Source organism: Salmo salar, chromosome 06, assembly GCF_965601325.2.
Source record: "Salmo salar chromosome 06, fSalSal1, whole genome shotgun sequence".
In the NCBI taxonomy this organism is placed as follows: Eukaryota; Metazoa; Chordata; class Actinopteri; order Salmoniformes; family Salmonidae; genus Salmo; species Salmo salar.
The window spans coordinates 86,495,807-86,523,588 of NC_138296.1; the positions used below are offsets into that span (position 1 = coordinate 86,495,807).

The 27,782-nt window shown below is 46.2% G+C and overlaps 1 protein-coding gene across 7 annotated transcripts in view; it reads left to right on the forward strand.

Moving 5' to 3' along the window:
• The first annotated feature begins 10,710 nt into the window (after window positions 1-10,710).
• Window positions 10,711-27,782, forward strand: part of LOC106608213 (gephyrin) — a 187,630-nt gene continuing 170,558 nt past the window's right edge. For all 7 annotated transcript variants that reach the window (XM_045721083.2, XM_082977042.1, XM_082977043.1 and 4 more), the window contains exon 1: window positions 10,711-10,863. In XM_045721083.2, coding sequence (XP_045577039.1) covers window positions 10,800-10,863 — 64 coding nt within the window. In that variant the 5' untranslated portion in view covers window positions 10,711-10,799. The remainder of the gene's footprint in view (window positions 10,864-27,782) is intronic.

The following is a 27,782-nucleotide window of genomic DNA, read 5'->3' on the forward strand; positions in this document are numbered from 1 at the left end:
ATTTCTTTGTTTTGGGCCATGTGTGTGGCTCCCAATCAGGCACAGCTGAAGCTCGTTGCTGCTGATTGGGAGTCACACATAAGGAGCATGTTTTTCCTTTGGGTTTTGTGGGTAATTGTTTCTGTTTAGAGTTTTGTACCTAGCAGAACTGTTTGCTGTCGGTTTTGTTCATTTTGTAGTGTTCTCTTGTTTTTTTGTATTAAAATTCTAATGATGAACACATCCTCTGCTGCACCTTGGTTCCCTCTTACAGACAGCCGTTACACATCTCCAGGAAGACATAACTATTTCATACGAGGCAGGCATAATGCCCAAACACTTCTTAGGCTAAAAGTTCCTCTTCATCCCCATATAAAGGGTGAAGTCAGCATTAGTGGAACATCAGGTGTAGTGGGACATTTGTGTTAGTGAGTAATGTACTGTGGTCATTTTCGCAACTTTGTTACTGGGTTGTTGCTGAATGGGTTCTTCGCATGCAAAAAATATATACACATATTTAGCAGATGTTATTGAGGGTGTAGCGAAATGCTTGTGTTCCTAGCTCCAACAGTGAAGTAGTATCTAACAAATACACACAAATATAAAAGTAAAAAAATTAAATTAAGAAATACTTATTTTTTTATTTTATTTATTTCACCTTTATTTAACCAGGTAGGCAAGTTGAGAACAAGTTCTCAATTACAATTGCAACCTGGCCAAGATAAAGCAAAGCAGTTTCACACATACAACAACACAGAGTTACACATGGAGTAAAACAAACATACAGTCAATAATACAGTAGAAAAATAAGTCTATATACAATGTGAGCAAATGAGGTGAGATAAGGGAGGTAAAGGCAAAAAAGGCCATGGTGGCAAAGTAAATACAATATAGCAAGTAAAACACTGGAATTGTAGATTTGCAGTGGAAGAAAGTGCAAAGTAGAAATAGAAATAATGGGGTGCAAAGGAGCAAAATAAATAAATACATACAGTAGGGGAAGAGGTAGTTGTATGGGCTAAATTATAGATGGGCTATGTACAGGTGCAGTGACCTGTGAGCTGCTCTGACAGCTGGTGCTTAAAGCTAGTGAGGGAGATAAGTGTTTCCAGTTTCAGAGATGTTTGTAGTTCGTTCCAGTCATTGACAGCAGAGAACTGGAAGGAGAGATGGCCAAAGGAGGAATTGGCTTTGGGGGTGACCAGAGAGATACCTGCTGGAGCGCATGCTACAGGTGGGTGCTGCTATGGTGACCAGTGAGCGGAGATAAGGGGGGACTTTACCTAGCAGGGTCTTGTAAATGACCTGGAGCCAGTGGGTTTGGCGACGAGTATGAAGCGAGGGCCAGCCAACGAGAGCGTACAGGTCGCAGTGGTGGGTAATATATGAGGCTTTGGTGACAAAACGGATGGCACTGTGATAGACTGCATCCAATTTATTGAGTAGGGTATTGGAGGCTATTTTGTAAATGACATCGCCGAAGTCGAGGATCGGTAGGATGGTCAGTTTATACGAGGGTATGTTTGGCAGCATGAGTGAAAGAGGCTTTGTTGCGAAATAAGAAGCCAATTCTAGATTTAACTTTGGATTGGAGATGTTTGATGTGAGTCTGGAAGGAGAGCTTACAGTCTAACCAGACACCTAGGTATTTGTAGTTGTCCACATATTCTAAGTCAGAACCGTCCAGAGTAGTAATGCTGGACGGGCGGGCAGGGCCAGAAGTATACAGAATGGTGTCGTCTGCGTAGAGGTGGATCTGAGACTCACCAGCAGCAAGAGCGACATCATTGATGTATACAGAGAAAAGAGTTGGCCCAAGAATTGAACCCTGTGGCACCCCCATAGAGACTACCAGAGGCCCGGACAACAGGCCAGCCGATTTGACACATTGAACTCTATCAGACAAGTAGTAGGTGAACCAGGTGAGGCAATCATTTGAGAAACCAAGGCTATTCAGTCTGCCGATGAGGATGTGGTGATTGACAGAGTCGAAAGCCTTGGCCAGGTCAATGAATACGGCAGCACAGTATTGTTTCTTATCGATGGCGGTTACGATATCGTTTAGGACCTTGAGCATGGCTGAGGTGCACCCATGACCAGCTCTGAAACCAGATTGCATAGCGGAGAAGGTGCGGTGGGATTTGAAATGGTCGGTAATCTGTTTGTTGACTTGGTTTTCGAAGACCTTAGAAAGGCAGGGTAGGATAGATATAGGTCTGTTTGGGTCAAGAGTGTTGGGTCAAGAGTGTCCCCTCCTTTGAAGAGGGGGATGACAGCAGCTGCTTTCCAATCTTTTGGAATCTCAGACGACACAAAAGAGAAGGCTAGTAATAGGGGTTGCAACAATTTCGGCAGATCATTTTAGAAAGAAAGGGTCCAGATTGTCTAGCCCGGCTGATTTGTAGGGGTCCAGATTTTGCAGCTCTTTCAGAACATCAGCTGATTGGATTTGGGAGAAGGAGAAATGGGGAAGGCTTGGGCGAATAGCTGTGGGGGGTGCAGGGCTGTTGACCGCGGTAGGGGGAGCCAGGTGGAAAGCATGGCCAGCCATAGAAAAATGCTTATTGAAATTCTCAATTATAGTGGATTTATCAGAGGTGACAGAGTTTCCTATTCTCAGTGCAGTGGGCAGCTGGGAGGAGGTGTTCTTATTCTCCATGGACTTTACAGTGTCCCAGAACTTTTTTGAGTTTGTATTGCAGGAAGCAAATTTCTGCTTGAAAAAGCTAGCATTGGCTTTTCTAACTGCCTGTGTATATTGGTTTCTAACTTCCCTGAAAAGTTGCATATCACAGGCGCTGTTCGATGCTAATGCAGAACGCCACAGGATGTTTTTGTGTTGGTTAAGGGCAGTCAGGTCTGGAGAGAACCAAGGGCTATTTCTGTTCCTGGTTCTAAATTTCTTGAATGGGGCATGCTTATTTAAGATGGTGAGGAAGACATTTACAGTGCCTTGCGAAAGTATTCGGCGCCCTTGAACTTTTCGACCTTTTACCACATTTCAGGCTTCAAACTTAAAGATATAAAACTGTAATTTTTTGCGAAGAATCAACAACAAGTGGGACACAATCATGAAGTGGAACGAAATTTATTGGATATTTCAAACTTTTTTAACAAATAAAAAACTGAAAAATTGGGCGTGCAAAATTATTCAGCCCCTTTACTTTCAGTGCAGCAAACTCTCTCCAGAAGTTCAGTGAGGATCTCTGAATGATCCAATGTTGACCTAAATGACTAATGATGATAAATAGAATCCACCTGTGTGTAATCAAGTCTCCGTATAAATGCACCTGCTCTGTGATAGTCTCAGAGGTCCGTTTAAAGCGCAGAGAGCATCATGAAGAACAAGGAACACACCAGGCAGGTCCGAGATACTGTTGTGGAGAAGTTTAAAGCCGGATTTGGATACAAAAAGATTTCCCAAGCTTTAAACATCCCAAGGAGCACTGTGCAAGCGATAATATTGAAATGAAAGGAGTATCAGAACACTGCAAATCTACGAAGACCTGGCCGTCCCTCTAAACTTTCAGCTCATACAAGGAGAAGACTGATCAGAGATGCAGCCAAGAGGCCCATGATCACTCTGGATGAACTGCAGAGATCTACAGCTGAGGTGGGAGACTCTGTCCATAGGACAACAATCAGTCGTATACTGCACAAATCTGGCCTTTATGGAAGAGTGGCAAGAAGAAAGCCATTTCTTAAAGATATCCATAAAAAGTGTTGTTTAAAGTTTGCCACTAGCCACCTGGGAGACACACCAAACATGTGGAAGAAGGTGCTCTGGTCAGATGAAACCAAAATCGAACTTTTTGGCAACAATGCAAAACGTTATGTTTGGCGTAAAAGCAACACAGCTCATCACCCTGAACACACCATCCCCACTGTCAAACATGGTGGTGGCAGCATCATGGTTTCGGCCTGCTTTTCTTCAGCAGGGGCAGGGAAGATGGTTAAAATTGATGGGAAGATGGATGGAGCCAAATACACGACCATTCTGGAAGAAAACCTGATGGAGTCTGCAAAAGACCTGAGACTGGGACGGAAATTTGTCTTCCAACAAGACAATGATCCAAAACATAAAGCAAAATCTACAATGGAATGGTTCACAAATAAACATATCCAGGTGTTAGAATGGCCAAGTCAAAGTCCAGACCTGAATCCAATCGAGAATCTGTGGAAAGAACTGAAAACTGCTGTTCACAAACGCTCTCCATCCAACCTCACTGAGCTCGAGCTGTTTTGCAAGGAGGAATGGGCAAAAATGTCAGTCTCTCGATGTGCAAAACTGATAGAGACATACCCCAAGCGACTTACAGCTGTAATCGCAGCAAAAGGGGGCTGAATAATTTTGCACGGCCAATTTTTCAGTTTTTTATTTGTTAAAAAAGTTTGAAATATCCAATAAATTTCGTTCCACTTCATAATTGTGTCCCACTTGTTGTTGATTCTTCACAAAAAAATACAGTTTTATATCTTTATGTTTGAAGCCTGAAATGTGGCAAAAGGTCGAAAAGTTCAAGGGGGCCGAATACTTTTGCAAGGCACTGTAAATAATAAAAAAAATAACCAGGCATCCTCTACTGACGGGATGAGGTCAATATCCTTCCAGGATACCAGGGCCAGGTCTATTAGAAAGGCTTGCTCACTGAAATATGTCAGGGAGCGTTTGACAGTGATGAGTGGAGGTCGTTTGACCGCTGACCCATTACGGATGCAGGCAATGAGGCAGTGATCGCTGAGATCTTGGTTGAAAACAGCAGAGGTGTATTTAGAGGGCAAGTTGGTTAGGATGATATCTATGAGGGTGGCCATGTTTACGGCTTTGGGGTGGTACCTGGTAGGTTCATTGATAATTTGTGTGAGATTGAGGGCATCAAGCTTAGATTGTAGGATGGCTGGGGTGTTAAACATGTCCCAGTTTAGGTCACCTAGCAGCACGAGTTCTGAAGATAGATGGGGGGCAATCAGTTCACATATGGTGTCCAGAGCACAGCTGGGGGCAGAGGGTGGTCTATAGCAGGCGGCAACGGTGAGAGACTTGTTTTTAGAGAGATGGATTTTTAAAAGTAGAAGTTCAAATTGTTTGGGTACAGACCTGGATAGTAGGACAGAACTCTGCAGGCTATCTCTGCAGTAGATTGCAACACCGCCCGCTTTGGCCGTTCTATCTTGTCTGAAAATGTTGTAGTTAGGGATGAAGATTTCAGAGTTTTTGGTGGACTTCCTAAGCCAGGATTCAGACATGGCTAGGACATCCGGGTTGGCAGAGTGTGCTAAAGGACTGAATAAAACAAACTTAGGGAGGAGGCTTCTAATGTTAACATGCATGAAACCAAGGCTATTATGGTTACAGAAGTCATCAAAAGAGAGCACCTGGGGAATAGGAGTGGAGCTAGGCACTGCAGGGCCTGGATTCACCTCTACATCACCAGAGGAACAGAGGAGGGGTAGGGTAAGGGTACTGCTAAAAGCTATGAGAATTGGTCGTTTATGACGTCCGGAATACAGAGTAAAAGGAGCAGTTTTCTGGGGACGATAAAATAGCTTCAAGGTATAATGTACAGACAAAGGTATGGTAGGATGTGAATACAGTGGAGGTAAACCTAGGCATTGAGTGATGATGAGAGAGATATTGTCTCTAGAAACATCATTGAAACCAGAAGATGTCATAGCATGTGTGGGAGGTGGAACTGAAAGGTTGGATAAGGTATAATGAGCAGGGGTAAAGGCTCTACAGTGAAATAAGACAATAAACACTAACCAGAAGAGCAATGGACAAGGCATATTGACATTAAGGAGAGGCATGCTTAGCCGAGTGATCATAAATGTCCAAGTGAGATTCAGACAGCTAGCAGGGCCATAGGTAGCAAGCTGGCAGAAGATGGAGGGAGGTCTGTTTTTAGCCACCTCGTGCGTTTCCGTCTGTAGATTAGTGGGGTTCCGTGTGGTAGGGGGACCAGTCCAATTGGCAAAATAGTTATAGTTATAGTGGCCCAAGAAAATTGTCCAATAGACCTATTCAGATAGCAGCCGATAAGACAGCTAACGATTAGCGGGCCGCAGATGGGCGTTCAGGTTCCGTCGCGACGGAGGGGCCTGTTGGATAACTCCCTCGGGCAGATAACGTCGGTAGTCCAGTCGTGAAGGCCTGATGAGGCTCCGCATCGGCAGTAAAACGGGTCCGGATAGGTGACTGTAGACGAGGAATGGCTGATGGAACTCTTCAGCTGGCTAGCCCCGGAATAATGGATGTTAGCTCCGGGACCGACGTTAGCCAATAGTCACTCGGGTAGCAGCTAGCTAGCTGCAAGATCCAGGTGTAAATGTCCAGAGCCTGCAGTAGAAATCCGGGGATATGGAGAGAAAAATAGGTCTGGTATGCTCTGGTCTGAGTCGCGCTGTACAAAACTGGAGATAGCTTTTCGAGCTAAGGGATAGCTGATGACCGCCAACCATGGCTAGCTGAACTCCAACGTTAGCCAGTGAACTGGCCAGCCTCTGGCTAACCTCTGGCTAGCTTCTGTTGTGGATTTCAGATTTGAGGTAAATAAAAAAATATATATTAAATTGGTGAGGCGGGATGCAGGAGAGTGTTTTGAGGTTGAGTTTTTAGAAAAAAAATATATAAAAAGATATGCGAAGAAAAGATGTAAATATATATTAATACCGGGACATAACAAGAGGAGGAAAACGGAAGTCTGACTGCTATGCCATCTTGGAAGTGATAGATTGAGTATTAGATCTTGGAAGTATTAGATCGAGAAGGCATTGACTAAAATACAGTAGAATAGAATACAGTATATACAGTTGAAGTCAGAAGATTACATACACTTAGGTTGGAGTCATAAAAACTCGTTTTTCAACCACTCCACAAATTTCTTGTTAAACTATAGTTTTGGCAAGTCAGTTAGGACATCTACTTTGTGCATGACACAAGTCATTTTTCCAACAATTGTTTACAGACAGATTATTTCACTTATAATTCACTGTATCACAATTCCAGTGGGTAAGAAGTTTACATGCACTAAGTTGACTGTGCCTTTAAACAGCTTGGAAAATTCCAGAAAATGATGTCATGGCTTTAGAAGCTTCTGATAGGCTAATTAACATAATTTGAGTCAATTGAAGGTGTACCTGTGGATGTAGAAAAAAAATTGTAGACCTCCACAAGTCTGGTTCATCCTTGGGAGCAATTCCCAAATGCCTGAAGCTACCACGTTCATCTGTACAAACAATAGTATGCAAGTATAAACACCATGGGATCACGCAGCCGTCATACTGGTCAGAAAGGAGACGCGTTCTGTCTCCTAGAGATTAACGTACTTAGGTGCGAAAAGTGCAAATCAATCCCAGAACAACAGGAAAGGACCTTGTGAAGATGCTGGAGGAAACCGGTACAAAAGTATCTATATCCACAGTAAAACGAGTCCTATATCGACATAACCTGAAAAGCCGCTCAGCAAGGAAGAAGCCACTGCTCCAAAACCGCCATAAAAACGCCAGACTACAGTTTGCAACTGCACATGGGGACAAAGATCGTACTTTTTGGAGAACTGTCCTCTGGACTGATGAAACAAAAATAGAACTGTTTGGCCATAATGACCATCGTTATGTTTGGAGGAAAAAAGGGGTGGCTTGCAAGCCGAAGAACACCATCCCAACCATGAAGCACGGGGGTGGCAGCATCATGTTGTGATGGGTGGTTTTCTGCAGGAGGGACTGGTGCACTTCACAAAATAGATGGCATCATGAGGTAGGAAAATGATGTGGATATATTGAAGCAACATCTCAAGACATCAGTCAGGAAGTTAAAGCTTGGTCGCAAATGGGTCTTCCAAATGGACAATGACCCCAAGCATACTTCCAAAGTTGTGGCAAAATGGCTGAAGGACAACAAAGTCAAGGTATTGGAGTGGCCATCACAAAGCCCTGACTTCAATCCTATAGAAAATTTGTGGGCAAGACTGAAAAAGCATGTGAGAGCAAGTAGTTCTACAAACCAGACTCAGTTACACTAGCTCTATCAGGAGGAATGGGCCAAAATTCACCCAACTTATTGTGGGAAGCTTGTGGAAGGCTACCCGAAACGTTTGACCCAAGTTAAACAATTTAAAGGCAATGCTACCAAATACTATTTGAGTGTATGTAAACTTCTGACCCACTGGGAATGTGATGAAAGAAATAAAAGCTGAAATATATCATTCTCTCTACTATTATTCTAACATTTCACATTCTTAAAATAAAGTGGTGATCCTAATTTACCTATGACAGGGAATTTTTACTGGGATTAAATGTCAGGAATTGTGAAAAACTGAGTTTAAATGTATTTGGCTAAGGTGTATGTACATATGAGATGAGTAAAGCAGTATGTAAACATAATTTAAACATTATTAAAGTGACTAGTGTTCCATTATTAAAGTGGCCAGTATGTATATAAGGTGCAGGGTTACATAACAGGGTGGAAGCCAGCTAGTGATGGCTATTTAACAGTCTGATGGCCTTGAGATAGAAGCTGTTTTTCAGTCTCTCGGTCCCGACTTGATGCACCTGTACTGACCTCGCCTTCTGGATGATAGCGGGGGGAACAGGCCGTGGCACAGGTGGTTGTTGTCCTTGATGATCTTTTTGGCCTTCCTGTGACATCGGGTGCTGTAGGTGTCCTGGAGGGCAGGTATTTTGCCCCGGTGATGCGTTGGGCAGACCGCACTACCGTCTGGAGATCCCTGTGGTTGAGGGCGGTACAGTTGCCGTACCAAGTGGTGATACATCCCGACAGGATGCTCTCAATTGTGCATCTGTAAGAGTTTGTGAGGGTTTTAGGGGTGAATCCAAATTCCTCCTGAGGTGCACTGTTGCACCTTCTTCACTACACAGTCTGTGTGGGTAGACCATTTCAGATTGTCAGTGATGTGTATGCCAAGGAACTTGAAACTTTCCACCTTATCCACTGTGGTCCCGTCGTGTTCCCTCTGCTCTTTCCTGAATTCCACGATCAGCTCCTTTGTTTTGTTGACGTTGAGTGAGAGGTTATTTTCCTGGCACCACTCTCCCAGGGCCCTCACCTCCTCCCAGTAGGCTGTCTCGTCACTGTTGGTAATCAGGACTACTACTGTTGTGTGGTCTGCAAACTTGATAATTGAGTTGGAGGCGTGTGTAGCCACACAGTCATGAGTGAACAGAGAGTACAGGAGGGGGCTGAGCATGTACCCTTGTGGGGCCCCTGTGTTGAGGATCAGCGAAGTGGAGGTAGTTAATCATGAAACATACACACCCGCCTTTCTTCTTCCCGGAGAGATCTTTATTCCTGTCTGCGCAATGTACTGAGAACCCAGCTGGCTGTATGGACGGGGACAGTATATCCCAAAAGAGCCATGTTTCCGTGAAACAGAGTATGTTACAATCCCTGATGTCTCGCTGGAAGGAGATTCTCGCCCTCAGCTTGTCTACTTTATTAGCCAGAGACTGCACATTAGCGAGTAATATACTCGAAAGCGGTGGATGGTGTGCACGCCTCCTGAGTCGGACTAGAAGTCCACTCCGAATACCTTTTCTGCGCCGGCTGTGTTTTGGAGCAGCCTCTGGAATAAGTAAAATTGCCCTGGGGGGTACGAACAAAGGGAAAGTCGTATTCCTGGTCGTAATCCTGATGAGTTACCGCCGCTCTGATATCCAAAAGTTACTTCCTGCTGTATGTAATGTAAATGGTTTTGTTTAGTGTGACATTGTAGTGTGTGTGGTCAGGTTTCGTAGATGGGATGACCCAATGAAAATCATCATACTATGAAACTCAGATCTACAATACAGACCACTTCCCCTAGATGGTGTTTGAATAGCGGAACAGGGACCTTTTCGGCAATAAACATTTAATCAATTTAAATTTCCTTCCTTGATTTTTTTTTTATATAACCTTTCCTTAACTAGGCATGTCAGTTAAGAACCAATTCTTATTTACAATGACAGCCTACCCCAGCCAAACCTGTGCACCGCTCTATGGGACTCCCAATCAAGGCCAGATGTGATACAGCCTGGATTTGAACCAGGGACTGTAGTGACACCTCTTGCATTGAGATGCAGTGCCTTAGTCCACTGTGCCACTCGGGATCCCCAGATACTAGATATTCTAAAGTACATTGAAATATGTTGTTTTACTTGTTCATAATCTCTCTTAATCGACTCTAGAATATATACTGTATAGCACACAAACGGCATAGGATGACTAGATTTTCACCAAGAGTTTGGAATCTCCCAAAATACATTTTCCAAGGGCATATAGTAGGTCTAATATGAGGCTATTGTCACAAAATGGTGAAATCAAAGTGTGTTTGTTATCTATAAGCCTCTACAAAGTCTTATTGTTGACTTCACAACAATTAGCAGGTGAAGTGGGACAATAAAGTATTTCTAATGAGAAAATTGACCCAAGACTTTGATCTATGTGACATCAAACATATGATGTAGGGAAAATGGAGTGGCATTACAGACGCAATGCCTGTCTGTTTCTCTGAAAGTCTTCAGAGAGAAATCAATAGTGGTCTCCATAAGAAATCATTCTGAATACACACTACTACCGTGGCAAGCGGCCAACTGAGTGATGTGTGCGGTTTTAACGGCCCCCGCATTCTTCAGCTCACAGCAAGCTATCTGTAGGTGTCCTGGTCGCTCGGCTCTCCACTTCTCTCGCCTAGCTCTGCACTTCTTCATTTTCTCCCTGCCTCCTCCTTCTCCCCTCTCATCCCTCCTCCCCTCCCTCGAAGTTCGATGCGATCGGCTCTTGGCCCTGCCGTGAGTTCTCAGTGCGGGCGACAGCGCTGCTGAACATGGCGTCAGACGGGATGATTTTAACAAACCACGACCACCAAATCCGGGTCGGAGTCTTGACAGGTAAATGCAGAATTGCATTGAGTGATTAATATTTCTCCGCGGCTATGTGTGTGAATTAATGTCCATTGTTTGTCCGTTGGGGTGCCTCTCCCGGGCGTCACGTAGGCTAAGCTACATGTCAGTTGCTTTTGTGTGGTGGCTCCCTCTCTCCATCTGTCGCTGGAGTTGCAGCTCTCCGCGGTGTTGCAGCTCTCCGCGGTGTTGCAGCTCTCCGTGGCTGGTCAGCACCTTGCGGGGCGATGTTGTTTAGAAGCCCTCTTATTTTCCTTCCGGACCAATTGATTTAACACATCCTTCAATGCGACGCTAGATGACAATGTTGGCTACATTCATACAAACCTGTTCGGGGTTTCTTTCGTTGTCATGGTATTTGCTAGGCGGTTTTTCCCGGTGAAGGGCTCAGTTTTGTATGTTGAATTATTCATAGCCCATATCTGCTTGTAAAACCTGAAAATTACAGCTGATTGTGTGCCCAGCTCGCGCGGTATGGATTTCGTTATTGACATACGGCTGACCACAGGGTTTCTTAAAATGTATCCCATGACAGTTGCTGAGGATCAGTGTATGTAGGCCTATTAAAGCGTACAAAATGCCCGTGTTAACTGCGAAATGCATGGCAATGCAGGCGCAATGAATGATATCTGACTGATTTGGGAATGACAGCGCCAATTGCAGCAGTTGTTTAACGTGACAGGCTCTGCTGGTTTCGTGGGCAGAATACAAGTCGAATCTACGGTGCATGACATTCCGTTAAATGCAGACATCCTTTGACGCTGACGGTCGGCTTACCGACCATAAAAAAATAACTGTATAGGCTTGAAACTAACGTTATAGGCTACACAAGAAATAGAAAATTGATATTTCTCTTCTATGTGTTTTATCTATGTTTGCTTTGTCATGCTTCTTATTCAGAGCGTTGAGTGAAGGCGAATACAGTCGTGAGGTGTCATGAGAAGAAAGCAAATGAAATCTAACCAGCATCGGCTGTGCTTTACCGATGCGGTTGATGGAAGGGGCTGGATGATAACATTTTTCACGATCGCGGGGTAGGCTATTCGTGATCACCTATGACATTCTCCGTTATGGAAAATCCGGTTGGAAGGTGGTAATGTGTAGCAATGGAGGAATCACTGTAGATCCTGGAATCTGCTAGGGAAACCCTCTTCTCACGCAGTAGAGAAAGAGACGGAGAGGGAGGGAGAGCTAGAGAGGGAGAGCTAGAGAGGGCTCGACTACTTTCAGTACTGTCCGCGGTGCTGAAACCGCGTCAGTCACACATCAGTGCGGTACAAGCCCTGCGTTCTATTTCTCCCTCTCTCGCTGCGCTAAATGCACTGTCAGAAAGGGACTTTCACCACGTTCATAAGCATTCACAAGGCATCATGTAAACCGTGCTATGTGGATGTGCTGATGTTGGGGACGCAGAAATGCAACCCACCCACAAGTTGTGGTTTTCCGCTGTTTCTGTTCCATTTAGCGGCTGTTAATACACCGTGACTAAGCCATGCATAGGAAAAGAGGAACAGGTAGTTCTAAACCTAGGTCCAAAATATCTTTACTCTATGACCCCCCCCCCCCCCCCCCACCCAGGAAGAGTAGCTGCTGGGGAACCCTACTAAATACAAATGGCAAACGTTGGGCACGTTTAACACCAAACACAGATATCACCAAAACCAACAGCATCCACAAATAAACCCCCACATCTTCTTGCTATCCTTACCAACCTCTACCATAACACCACACTGACCACACAGTCCCTCCTCCATCCATCCCTCCTCCATCCATCCATCCCTCCTCCATCCATCCCTCCTCCACAGGGGTCAACCCTCCATCCATCCCTCCTCCACAGGGGTTATCCCTCCTCCATCCATCCCTCCTCCACAAAGGTCAACCCTTCATCCATCCCTCCTCCATCCATCCCTCCTCCACAGGGGTTAACCCTTCATCCATCCCTCCTCCACAGGGGTCAACCCTTCATCCATCCCTCCTCCATCCATCCCTCCTCCACAGGGGTCAACCCTTCATCCATCCCTCCTCCATCCATCCCTCCTCCACAGGGGTTAACCCTTCATCCATCCCTCCTCCACAGGGGTCAACCCTTCATCCATCCATCCCTCCTCCATCCATCCCTCCTCCACAGGGGTTAACCCTTCATCCATCCCTCCTCCATCCATCCCTCCTCCACAGGGGTTAACCCTTCATCCATCCCTCCTCCACAGGGGTCAACCCTTCATCCATCCCTCCTCCATCCATCCCTCCTCCACAGGGGTCAACCCTTCATCCATCCCTCCTCCATCCATCCCTCCTCCACAGGGGTCAACCCTTCATCCATTCCTCCTCCATCCATCCCTCCTCCACAGGGGTCAACCCTTCATCCATCCCTCCTCCATCCATCCCTCCTCCACAGGGGTCAACCCTCCATCCATCCCTCCTCCACAGGGGTTAACCCTTCATCCATCCCTCCTCCATCCATCCCTCCTCCACAAAGGTCAACCCTTCATCCATCCCTCCTCCATCCATCCCTCCTCCACAGGGGTCAACCCTTCATCCATCCCTCCTCCACCGCCATGGGGGGAATGAGATGAGACCTTCATCCTCCTCATCCTTCTCCTCCTCCATCACTCAGTGGCCCCTGCTCAGACCAGGGATGGAGATCTCAAACCTTTATCATGGATATAGACTTAGCAAAGTAAAGTATGTAGATGCAATGTGGAAGTAGGGTTAATAATGTAGATTGGCACACTCTATAGCTCCAATGCAAATAACAGCAGGGGCATGGCTAAGGCCAGCCAGGGGAGGGGAGGGAGGGCTATCTCAAACCATCAACATATCAACAATGTAAACAGCATAGAATTAGAATGACTAGAACAGACAATATGGCTACACCATGTATACAGTCAATATAGCTGACATGGTATTGTAATGTAAAGATGTATGTATGCATCAGTGTCAATGTCTATGAACAGCACACTCCAATGCTAATTAGGACTTATTTAAGGTCTCCTCTAGGTTGCCAGGGGGTTGCCTTTGGATAGACATTAATTGGTGCACTAATATGTGTACTATAAGTATGTGGGGAAATGGATGCAAGGATTTGTTTGTGGAAATATTCATGGAAATGTGTGTGTGTGTGTGTGTGTGTGTGTGTGTGTGTGTGTGTGTGTGTGTGTGTGTGTGTGTGTGTGTGTGAGTGTGAGACAGAGGCTTTAATTGTCTCTATCTGGGGCGGCCTGAGGGTGTGGACAACACCATTCTCCGCACGCTCTCCTAGCTAACCGTCCTCCTGGCCTGTGTGTGTGCCTCTCTCCACCTTTCTAATGACTCCTTCTGCATTCCCTCCCACACACACACACACACACCATCCAGCTGCTCTCCTCCCCAACAGCCTGCGTGGCCTCATTGTGGTGTGGTGCTGCTGAGGAGAGATGGATACGCCATGCAGAGAGTGGGTGTTCTCTGGACCCTTGTGTTCTGATGTAGCAGGCAGAGCCGGACTCTGTCACGTTAGACTCCCACAGCTGTGTGTGTGTGTGTGTGTGTGTGTGTGTGTGTGTGTGTGTGTGTGTGTGTGTGTGTGTGTGTGTGTGTGTGTGTGTGTGTGTGTGTGTGTGTGTGTGTGTGTGTGTGTGTGTGTGTGCGCGCTCTCTGTCTTTGTGCACTAATAATACTGAGCTCTGGCTGAAACACACAAGCTTAGCAAATCCCCCTGGTCCCAAATATAGCTGCTGTATCCATACCTCCCATTAACACAATAGAACAGCTCAGTGAAAAACCCATGCAGTGGCTTTAGCAAAGCACTATAGCCTGATTCATGGTGTATGTAGCATTACAGCACGTTGATGCTTGACTACTGATAGTGTAGCACACACACACACACATGCAACACAAACACCCATGCTGCTGAATAGACAAACATGGACTCAGTAGCAACCTACCAATGAGAGAGAGCCCTGGGTTGGAAGTCTCCTCTCTGCTGCAGCAGACAACACGTGTTTTTTTCCCTCCCTTTCTCTCTTTCTTTTTTTTCGCTCCTTTTTTCCCTCAGCTGTAACAACTGAGAGAAGCTCAGAGAGAGAGAGATGTGTGGGCAGTGCTCCAAACTTACATTTAGCTATATCAGAAAGACAAAGACACCAGACGCCCCAATACAGCTGTATTTACCGTAGCTCGCAAGCGGTTAAATATAACACATGTGTTACTGTCCCTTTGTGGTCAAAGGTGATTTTTCATTATGATTCCTCCACGGCAGTCTATAGAAGAGGAGACTGGTAGGGAGAGGTGGGGAGGGGGAAGGAGAGAGAGAAGAGGGACTGGGATGGGGAGAGGTGGGGAGGGGGAAGTGGAGAGAGAAGGGGGACTGGGGGGGGGAGAAGGGGGACTGGGGGGGAGGTGGGGAGGGGAAGGGAAGGAGCGAGAGAGGAGGGGGACTGGTGGGGGGGAGGGGGACTGGTAGGGGAGGTGGGGTGGGGAGGGGGAAGGAGAGAGAGAAGGGGGACTGGGGGGGGAGAGAAGGGGGACTGTGCGGGGGGACTGGTAGGGGGAGATGCTGCAGGTAACCTGGCGGTTAAGAGCGTTGGGCCAGTAATCAAAAGGTTGCTGGTTTGAATCCCCGAGCCGACTAGTTGAAGGATGAGGGACTGGAAGGGAGATGGGGGACTGGAATGGAGACTGGTAGGGGTAAGGCAGGCAGGCAAGCTCTGTGGGATGTCCCATCTCAAAGGGCATTCCTCACCACTACCTTTCCTAGGGGGGATATAAAGGAGGGCTCTAGCAGTTAGATTGGTTATTGTGAGGGAATACAGGGTTTAATATTTTTAAGAATTGCTGACTGTGTGTAGTGCATGTGTGGATCTACATATCTGTATGTTAGCGTACATGCATGTGTGTGCCTGCGCCCATACGTGTCCTTCTGTGTGTGTGTACACACATTTGTGTGCGGAGGGCCAATGCAATCACTATTTAATCTCTTTTGACACGTAATTGAATCTCTGGAGGTTGTCCCAAACTCACCTTACTACAGCCCCAGACCTAGTAGCACTGAGGCATGCTGGGAACAGGAAACCAGAGAAGCAGCCAGTCAGTCAGCAATCGGCCTGGACGGCTTGCGTGCCAGACTGTCCTGCCCAGAATTAGGAGACCCTGTCATCTGTCTCTGAATGGGCTTGGTTAGCTGCCAAGTTATGGAGCAGTCTGCTCTCCAAGTCTGCTGTGAATGGCAACACATGGGGCTGGGCGTATGCTCAGTCTCTGGTGATTGGCTACACACCCATGCTCTCTCTGTGGTGATTGGCTACACACCCATGCTCTCTCTCTCTCTGTGGTTATTGGCTGGGCTGGCCTTAGTGAAATACAGTAGGTCTCACCTTGAGGGGGTTAGTTTATCTGGCCTGAGTTAGACTTGTGGGAGGACTGAGTGAAAAATGATTGCATTAGTTTTGGAACTGCGATGCTTCCCGGGCGTGAGCGGGAAGGCCAGAGGGAGGGACCACATGACTGGCCAATAGCGAAGTCGGCTCAAAACAAAAGGGACGTAGTTAAGCACGTGGAGTGATCAGTGTTTTCACATGCAGAAGTGATTTGCTCAAGATTAAAATGCTTTATCTGCCTTCCCAATAAAAACTTGTTTGAAACAATTTTAGGGAAAAGAGATGTATGTTTCCTGGACGATGCTCAATGCTGCCTTGACAACATGACCGAGCAGCGCAGATTACTGTTTGATTTGAGAAGGGCGCTCCTCCCTCACCGCTTTTGCCCAAATGACATGACAGGCCATTTCCCGGTTCAACCCGAGCCGGCATAATAGAACTCTCTGTGTCTTGTCCTGAGGCTATCTATAAGGATAGTAGACTCTAAGCTATTACTAATGCTAGCTAGTTAGGACATGTATTCATTCAATGGTTGTCTATGTGAACTTCCAGCTTATGCTAGCTAGCATAATGCTAACATTGCAATATGTTAGACATTTCTAGAATGGATGTCTATGAGATTCTTTAGCTCTATACTAGCATTATGCTAACAGTACTGTATGGTAGAAATATATTTTTCAACTCTCCAAGGTGGGGCTTATATAGCAGGAGTTAGCACAAAACACGACTGACCCCACTGTCTCTCTCTCTCCTCTCTCTCTCTCTCTCTCTGAAACGCACACACACAGAACTACACACACATGTACACAGAGACTATATACTCACACTCTCTCTCTCTCTCTCTCTCTCTCACTCACTCACTCACTCACTCACTCACTCACTCACTCACTCACTCACTCACTCACTCACTCACTCACTCACTCACTCACTCACTCACTCACTCACTCACTCACTCACTCACTCACTCACTCACTCACTCACTCACACACACACACACACACACACACACACAACATATATACACACACACCAAGCTTCACAACCACATGGTCAATGTGGACAGTGGGAAGGCAGAGGGAGGGACCACATGACTGGAATAGACAATATGGGATGAGGGACAAGGCCACAGAATGAGAATTAAGTCTTTCTCTGCAAAATAATTATTTCAGTGCTGAGCAGTGTAGATGGTGAAGGCAGGCGTCATTATCACCACACGCTCTCTCTTTCTCTTTCCTCTCTCTCTCCTCTCTCTTTCCTCTCTCTCTCTCTCTCTCTCTCTCTCTGTCTGACTCATTCTCTCTGTCCTCTCTCTCTCGTTCTCTCTCCTCTGTCTGTCTGTCTGTCTGTCTGTCTGTCTGTCTGTCTGTCTGTCTGTCTGTCTGTCTGTCTGTCTGTCTGTCTGTCTGTCTGTCTGTCTGTCTGTCTGTCTGTCTCGTTTTCTCTCTCCTCTGTCTCTCTGTCTGTCTGTCTCTCTCGTTCTCTCCTCTCCTCTGTCTCTCTCTCTGTCTGTCTCTCTCGTTCTCTCCTCTCCTCTGTCTCTCTCTGTATTTCTGTCTCTCATTCTCTCTCTATCTTCCTTTACTTGTGGTAAAGGAGAAGTGTAGATGTAAAACTATAATTATAATTATTTCAGTGCTGAGCAGTGTAGATGGTGAAGGCAGGCGTCATTATCACCACACGCTCTCTCTTTCTCTTTCCTCTCTCTCTCCTCTCTCTTTCCTCTCTCTCTCTCTCTCTCTCTCTCTCTCTGTCTGACTCGTTCTCTCTGTCTGACTCGTTCTCTCTGTCCTCTCTCTCTCGTTCTCTCTCCTCTTTCTGTCTGTCTGTCTGTCTGTCTGTCTGTCTGTCTGTCTGTCTGTCTGTCTGTCTGTCTGTCTGTCTGTCTGTCTGTCTGTCTGTCTGTCTGTCTCGTCTTTCTCTCTCCTCTGTCTCTGTCTGTCTGTCTCTCTCGTTCTCTCCTCTCCTCTGTCTCTCTCTCTGTCTGTCTCTCTCGTTCTCTCCTCTCCTCTGTCTCTCTCGTTCTCTCCTCTCTGTCTCTCTCTGTATTTCTGTCTCTCATTCTCTCTCTATCTTCCTTTACTTGTCGTAAAGGAGAAGTGTAGATGTAAAACTCTATATCTGGGAAACAATTTATTTGTATTAATTTAATTGAACCCTTATTTTACCGGGTCAGTTGACTGAGAACACATTCTCATTTACAGCAACGACCTGGGGAATAGTTACCGGGGAGAGGATAAAAATCCATCTCTCTCTATCTCTATAGCTCTTAGAAATCAACCATACTCATTGTAAATAGATCTTAATTGGCTGGTGAGTTTGGGAAGAGAGGCAGATGTAATTTGCTATGATGAACACACTCTCATACACTCTCACAGGTTCTTGTAAACCCTCCAGAGAAGTGCACTCTCACAGGTTCTTGTAAACCCTCCAGAGAAGTGCACTCTCACATGCTCTTGTAAACCCTCCAGAGAAGTGCACTCTCACAGGTTCTTGTAAACCCTCCAGAGAAGTGCACTCTCACATGCTCTTGTAAACCCTCCAGAGAAGTGCACTCTCACAGGTTCTTGTAAACCCTCCAGAGAAGTGCACTCTCACAGGTTCTTGTAAACCCTCCAGAGAAGTGTGCTCCATCAAGGGCTGGAAATCCACTCCCAGAGTTGGGATAGGTAGGAGGGGAAATTCAGTTTGGAACGTGTCTCAACTAATAATGCACACTCATCATGTGTCATTAATGTGAAGTAAAGGTGATGATTAGGGAGGCTATGCCTGGGGTAATGTCTGGGCTTCTCGTGTTAGCATTGGATGCTTACTGTGTTGGTGCTGGAGATGGAACTCAGTAGACTTGGGTGCTATACCGTATATACCGGGGTATATGGAAGAAGCCGCGGGACGTTTTTTCAATACCGTCAAAACTATTTATTTAGAGTTTTTTTTAATGAATTTGAATAGTTGTAGTTTGTTCTTCATTTCACCTGTCACATTATTTTACATTATGAAGCTTACTGTTCCCAGAACAGTTGAGCCAGTCACGTTTGTAAACAGCACAATGGGGGAAAGCTGAGCTGCTGAGTCCATAGACTTCTGTATCTATCAGTGAATCTCTGTTGTGTGGAGCACATGAGGTGATGAAGTTACACTTGTGTTCAATTCACTTCTAAATGTTTGCCATCAGATATCTTCTAATGGCTTTCTTCCAGAAGTCAAAGAGCTCTGGATGAGTTATCTGTACAGCTGCCATTTTGTCCCGGTGCTTCCTACTAGCGTTTTTTTCTTTCTCTTTCCGTTGTTCTCCATGTATGAGTCCCGCTCCAGCCATTACAACGAGCCTGTCCCGCTCCAGCCATTACCACGAGCTTGTCCCGCTCCAGCCATTACAACGAGCCTGTCCCGCTCCAGCCATTACAACGAGCCTGTCCCGCTCCAGCCATTACCACGAGCTTGTCCCGCTCCAGCCATTACCACGAGCTTGTCCCGCTCCAGCCATTACAACGAGCCTGTCCCGCTCCAGCCATTACCACAAGCCTGTCCCCCTCCAGCCATTACCACGAGCCTGTCCCGCTCCAGCCATTACCACGAGCTTGTTCCGCTCCAGCCGTTACCACGAGCCTGTCCCGCTCCAGCCGTTACAACGAGCCTGTCCCCCTCCAGCCATTACCACAAGCCTGTCCCCCTCCAGCCATTACCACGAGCCTGTCCCGCTCCAGCCGTTACAACGAGCCTGTCCCCCTCCAGCCATTACCACGAGCCTGTCCCGCACCAGCCATTACAACGAGCCTGTCCCGCTCCAGCCATTACCACGAGCTTGTCCAGCTCCAGCCATTACCACGAGCTTGTCCCGCTCCAGCCATTACAACGAGCCTGTCCCGCTCCAGCCATTACCACAAGCCTGTCCCCCTCCAGCCATTACCACGAGCTTGTCCCGCTCCAGCCATTACCACGAGCTTGTTCCGCTCCAGCCATTACCACGAGCTTGTTCCGCTCCAGCCGTTACCACGAGCTTGTTCCGCTCCAGCCGTTACCACGAGCCTGTCCCGCTCCAGCCGTTACAACGAGCCTGTCCCCCTCCAGCCATTACCACGAGCTTGTTCCGCTCCAGCCGTTACCACGAGCTTGTTCCGCTCCAGCCGTTACCACGAGCCTGTCCCGCTCCAGCCGTTACAACGAGCCTGTCCCCCTCCAGCCATTACCACGAGCCTGTCCCGCTCCAGCCATTACCACGAGCTTGTCCCGCTCCAGCCATTACCACGAGCTTGTCCCGCTCCAGCCATTACCACGAGCTTGTCCCGCTCCAGCCATTACAACGAGCCTGTCCCCCTCCAGCCATTACCACGAGCTTGTCCCGCTCCAGCCATTACCACGAGCTTGTCCCGCTCCAGCCATTACCACGAGCTTGTTCCGCTCCAGCCGTTACCACGAGCTTGTTCCACTCCAGCCGTTACCACGAGCCTGTCCCGCTCCAGCCGTTACAACGAGCCTGTCCCCCTCCAGCCATTACCACGAGCCTGTTCCGCTCCAGCCATTACCACGAGCTTGTTCCGCTCCAGCCGTTACCACGAGCTTGTTCCGCTCCAGCCGTTACCATGAGCTTGTCCTGCTCTAGCCATTACCACGAGCCTGTCCCGCTCCAGCCATTACCACGAGCTTGTCCCGCTCCAGCCATTACCACGAGCCTGTCCCGCTCCAGCCATTACCACGAGCTTGTCCTGCTCCAGACATTACCACGAGCCCATCCTCCCCAATTAAGGTGTCACACACCTCCTGTGCCGTGTACACATGCTGCTCTTCCTTCAGAAAAGCAAACATCACAACTTTGTTCATCTGCACAGTTTCTCTCGTACACTTTCACTTGTAACTGTCCTCACTCAACGGAAATTACATTCAGTAGCTACTAGCTATGCTTGTATAACTTTATGAGCTGAATTTGCCTGTCATTAGCATTTAGCTAACAGCGTCTATGTGATTTTGCTATTAGTTAGTGCAAATTTTATTAGCATCCTAGTAATAGCGGCCCAATGGGATTTTCTTGCGTTTCTAGCTCCCCCTTGTGTGTTATGCTGGTACTACTGTAAATCCCAGGACGAGAGAAGGATGGTATGACAATGTGAAAATCTGTATATCGCCCAAGCCTAGAACTTAGCATTAGCATGAAGGCAGCTCAGGTCTAGCCTTGGTGTAGGGATCTGAGTTACTGAGGAGCACAGAAGATATTTATGACTGGAACCGTGCTGGAATGAACAATGTAGAAATTCACTATCTGAGCCAGAACAGTACGGTTTGTGTTGCCAAGATAGTTTGAAGAGGGGAAAAAAACGGTACAAGTCTGGTCTAGAATGATCATCTAGAGTGGGTCAGGCCAGGTGCTCTCTCGTATGATAATCTACAGTATCAAAGGATGAGGTCATGGTGGAAAAAATAAGTGTATTTTTGAAGTGATGAGTCATTATATGGTCTGTCTGTACTGCCCTCCATCCTCATCCCTCTCTTCTCCTGTGTCCCGGTTGCTGGTGTTAATCAGAGCCAGGAGGGAGGCATCAATCTATGAGCCTCAGCGCACCTCCTCACGTGTTGTATCCTTCCCCATCTAATGAAAATATAGAGCCCTTTCATGTTTCAAGTCTTATGAACATTCTTTGGCTAGCATCTATCCATCATACTCTTGGCTATTTCTGTGAAGTTGTCGTGAGATCTTCCTTCAATGTTTAGCCCAATCAATATCGTGTCATCCTGTCTCTGCTGACTGAAAATCTAACATGGATTGTTTTTTCAGTACATACAACGTTTATGTATGTTTCCTTATAGATAAACTCATTATGTTGTTGACTTTGATGCCGCACTCCAGTATGTGCCCTACATGTCTCTGTTACCTTGGAGACTTGATACTTGCATGAAATTGCATAGATAAGACGTTATATTTATATCATATTGAAGCTGTTGTTTGGGAAAAGTTCTGGGAACTTGTTAGGGATTATACTTCAACACAAAGTCACTGTGTAGTGCTGCTGATTGATTGACTTTGTAGTATTGTACACCGAGTGTCAAACAGTTTCAACATTACACAAATACAATTATATATCCCACCATATGCAACACACACAGACTTGTTTCTCTCTCTCTCACACACACACACACACACACACACACACACACCGTTTCTCTTTCATACACACACCGAAACTGTCACACACACACATATAACACACACACCAAAAGTGACACACACACCACTGACAGGAATTAGGAGATGATCATGTGAGGAAGACAGTGGAGTCTTATTGCTCAGATCTTCCCTGTGGTGCTGAAGCATTGAAATATTTCATCCAGCTGCCTGATTCATGCCTTCCACTTCAGCTTCTGGGATTCTGACTGGGAACAAAAGTCACCCAATCACCTGTGTCAATATCAGTCTGTTTTTCCATTTTCCCACATTTGTTTTTGCTTGCGAGAGAGAGAACATTTACCAAAAAAACGAAGCGAACTAGAATGCTATTTGGCCCTAAACAGAGAGTACATAGAGGCAGAATACCTGACCACTGTGACTGACCCAAACTTAAGGAAAGCTTTGACTATGTACAGACTGTATAGCCTTGCTATTGAGAAAGGCTGCCGTAGGCAGACCTGGCTCTCAAGAGAAGACAGGCTATGTGCACACTGAGCTGCACTTCCTAACCTCCTGCCAAATGTATGACCATATTAGAGACACATATTTCCCTCAGATTACACAGACCCACAAAGAATTAGAAAAAACAAATCACATTTTGATAAACTCCCATATCTCTTGGGTGAAATAACACAGTGTGACATCACAGCAGCAAGATTAGTGACCTGTTGCCACAAGAAAAGAGCATCCAGTGAAGAACAAACACCATTGTAAATAAAACCTAATATTTATGTTTATTTATTTTCCCTTTTGTACTTTAACTATTTGCACATCGTTACAACACTGTATATAGACAAAATATGACATTTGTAATGTCTTTATTTTGGAACTTGTGTGAGTATTTACTGTTCACTTTTTATTGTTTATTTCACTTTTGTTTATCAATTTCACTTGCTTTGGCAATGTAAACATGTGTTTCCCATCAACAAAGCCCCTTGAATTGAATTGAGAGAGAGAGAGAGCTGGTCAAAGTTGATCAATATACTGTATTCGAAGTGTAAGGAATCATTAAACAAACAAATGAATTTGTTTTTGACATTCTGACATTCCTTTACACTTTGATAGCAACTCTCTCACTGACAAGACATAACATCAAAGTAACAAGACATGACATCACAATCACAAGTCCAGAATACCTTGAACAAGAAGAGCACCCCTGTGAGAGGTACAAGCACAGTACAACAGTGTGACTTCTGGCTGTCACCATTGGCAACGGCTGCTGTTTCCTCGTTGTCACTCTGCCAGGCTGTCCATCGGCTTGTCACCCGGGCCAGACCCCTCCCCCTTGTCTTCAGGCGAGGTGTGATGCGACCGATATATTAGCATTTCTCAGACGGATTCAAAACAGGCTGAAATCTAAAAATAAGGATGCTCTGCACTTCTATATAGTACTTACAGTATATATATCATACATACACTACTCATCAAAAGTTTGGACACACCTACTCATTCAAGGGTTTTTCTTTATTTTTACTATTTTCTACATTGTAGAATAATAGTGAAGACATCAAAACTATATAAATAACACATATGGAATCACATAGTAGCCAAAAAGTATTAAACAAATCTAAATATATTTATATTTGATGTTCTCCAAAGTAGCCACCCTTTGCCTTGATGACAGCTTTGCACACTCTTGGATCTCTCAACCAGCTTCACCTGGAATGCTTTCCCCACAGTCTTGAAGGAGTTCCCACATATGGTGAGCACTTGTTGGCTGCTTTTCCTTAACTCCAACTCAACTCCAACTCATTCCAAATAATTTCAATTGGGTTGAGATCGGGTGATTGTGGAGGCCAGGTCATCTGATGCAGCACTCCGTCACTCTCCTTCTTGGTCAAATAGCCCTTACACAGCCTGGAGGTGTGTTTTGGGTCATTGTCCTGTTGAAAAACAAATGATAGTCTTACTTAAGTGCAAACCAGATGGGATGGCGTATCGCTGCAGAATGCTCTGGTAGCCATGCTGGTTAAGTGTGCCTTGAATTCTAAATAAATCACATACTTTGAAGAATCTAAAATATAAAATTGTATTTTGATTTGTTAAACACTTTTTTGGTCACTACATAATTCCATATGTGTAATTTCATAGTGTTGATGTCTTATTATTCTACAGTGTAGAAAATAGTCTAAATAAATAAAAAACTTGGAATGAGTAGGTCTGTCCAAACTTTTGACTGGTACTGTATAATATATAAATAAAGCGAGCCATTGAACCCTTTTTGGTTATATATACACTACACTACAGAAGTATGTGGACACCTGCTTGTCAAAAATCTCATTTCAATATCATGGGCATTAATATGGAGTTGGTCCCCCCTTTGCTGCTATAACAGCCTCCACTCTTCTGGGAAGGCTTTCCACTAGTTGTTGGAATATTGCTGCGGGGACTTGCTTCCATTCAGCCACAAGAGCATTACTGAGGTCAGGCTCTGACGTTGGGCGATTAGGCCTGGCTCGCAGTCTGCGTTCCAATTCTTCCTAAAGGTGTTTGATGGGGTGGAGGATAGGGCTCTGTGCAGGCCAGTCAAGTTCTTCCACACCGATTTCTACAAAACATTTCTGTATGGACATCGCTTTGTGCATGGGGGCATTGTCATGCTGAAACAGGAAAGGGTCTTCGCCAAACTGTTGCCACAAAGTTGGAAGCACAGAATCTCCTAGAATGTCATTGTATGCTGTAGCATTAAGATTTCCCTTCACTGGAACTAAGGGGCCCGAACCATGAAAAACAGCCCCAGACCATTATTCCTCCTCCACCAAACTTTACAGTTGCCACTTTGCATTGGGGCATGTAGTGTTCTCCTGGCATCCGCCAAACCCAGATTCGTCTGTCGGACTGCCAGATGGTGAAGCATGATTCATCACTTCAGAGAATGCGTTTCCACTGCTCCAGAGTCCAATGGCGGCAAACTTTACACCATTCCAGCTGACGCTTGGCATTGCGCACGGTGAGCTTAGGCTTGTGTGTGTCTGCTCGGCCATGGAAACCCATTTCATGAAGCTCCCGACGAACAGTTCTTGTGCTGACGTTGCTTCCAGAGGCAGTTTTGAACTCAGTAGGGAGTGTTGCAACTGAGAACAAACTATTTTTCTGCGCTACGTGCTTCAGCACTCGTGTTCCCATTCTGGGAGCTTGTGTGGCCTACCACTTCATGGCTGAGCCATTGTTGCTCCTAGACATTTCCACTTCACAATAACAGCACTTACAGTTGACCCGGGCAGCTCTATTATGGCAGATATTTGATGAACTGACTTGTTGGAAAAGTGGCGTCCTATGACGGTGCCACGTTGAAAGTCACTGAGCTCTTCAGTATGGGCCATTCTACTGTTTGTCTATGGAGATTGCATGGCTGTGTGCTGGATTTTATACACCGGTCAGCAACGGGTGTGGCTGATAAAGCAGAATCCGCTCATTTGAAGGGGTGTCCACATACTATGTAGTGTAGCTAGCACCATTTATTTTATTCTCCCTCAGAAATATGTGTCCTGCTGCATTATGTCAAATAATATATGCCATTTAGCAGACGCTTTTATCCAAAGCGACTTCCAGTCAAGCGTAAATATTACGTATGGGAATCAAACCCACTCTCCTGGTGTTGCAAACGCCTTACTCTACGAACTGAGCTAAAAAGGAATGATACTTTTTTTCCCTACAAAGTGTATGTACAGAACAGACGCCACCGAATGAGCACGGTGATTGCCTGCATAATTTAAGAATATTGACAGTAATTATATTGGTAATTTGCATGTTCATACATAATTTATATTGACATCAATTTTTCTAATCAATTGCTGTCAATGGTGGTTGGTTGAAAATGTCTTATGAATGATATGAGGAATTCTCTTCTCATTCTCTTTCTCTCATTCTCTTTCTTACATTCTCTTCCTTCCATTCTCTCCCTATCTTCTCTTTCCACCTCTCACCTGACCCATCTTTTTATTTTTCTGACCCCTCTTTCTCTCCATCTTTTCACATCTCTCTCTCTGTCCATCTCTCTCTCTGTCCATCTCTCTCTCTGTCCATCTCTCTCTCTGTCCATCTCTCTCTCTGTCCATCTCTCTCTCTGTCCATCTCTCTCTCTGTCCATCTCTCTCTCTGTTCATCTCTCTCTCTGTCCATCTCTCTCTCTGTCCATCTCTCTCTCTCTGTCCATCTCTCTCTCTCTCTCTCTGTCCATCTCTCTCTCTCTCTCTCTCTATCTCTCTCTCTCTCTCTCTCCATCTCTCTCTCTCTCCCCATCTCTCTACCCATCTCTCTCTCTCTCTCTCTCTCCCCATCTTTCTCTCTCTCTCTCTGTCTCTCTCTGTCTCTCTCTCTCTCTCTGTCTCTCGCTCTCTCCATCTCTCTCTCTCTCTCTCTCTCTCTCGCTCTCTCTCTGTCTCTGTCTCACTCTCTCCATCTCTCTCTCTCTCTGTCCACCTATAAGTGAGGGAGTGATGCAGGAAGAGGGAAAAGGAGTGTGTATGTGTGAATAATAGAGGAGTGCAGCATCCCTCTAATGATGACTGACCTGGTCTGTGTGTGGCCAAGGTTTGTGCTCTCCTTCCTCTCTCCTCATTTCTCTTTCTATCCTCCTTCTTGCATTATTGAGCCTCATGCCTTTTCTCGTGTCTTCCTGTGCACTACAACAAAACCCTCTCAGATCATGTCACCTGGACATCAAATGTTAATACAGTAATGCCTATTATTGGATCTGTACTTCACTTTAATTGACGTGTAGGACCATCTGTTAAGTCACTATGAGGAAGGGGGGACAGTGTTGCAGGATATTTCACATCTCAGTTGTTTCTGTGTGATGGAAGTCTTCCCTACTCCTCCATTTCTATAAAAAACAACATTTATCCACCTCGCCTACTTCTCTCCTTCTCTCCCCCTCTCATCTTCTCTCCTCTCCTGTGCCCTGCCTCTCCCTCGTCCCCTCCTGCGCCCTGCCTCTCCCTCCTCCCCTCCTGCGCCCTGCCTCTCCCTCCTCCCCTCCTGTGCCCTGCCTCTCCCTCCTCCTCTCCTGTGCCCTGCCTCTCCCTCCTCCTCTCCTGTGCCCTGCCTCTCCCTCCTCCTCTCCTGTGCCCTGCCTCTCCCTCCTCCTCTCCTGTGCCCTGCCTCTCCCTCCTCATCTCCTGCGCCCTGCCTCTCCCTCCTCCTCTCCTGTGCCCTGCCTCTCCCTCCTCCCCTCCTGTGCCCTGCCTCTCCCTCCTCCTCTCCTGTGCCCTGCCTCTCCCTCCTCCCCTCCTGCGCCCTGCCTCTCCCTCCTCCCCTCCTGTGCCCTGCCTCTCCCTCCTCCCCTCCTGTGCCCTGCCTCTCCCTCCTCCTCTCCTGTGCCCTGCCTCTCCCTCCTCCTCTCCTGTGCCCTGCCTCTCCCTCCTCCTCTCCTGTGCCCTGCCTCTCCCTCCTCC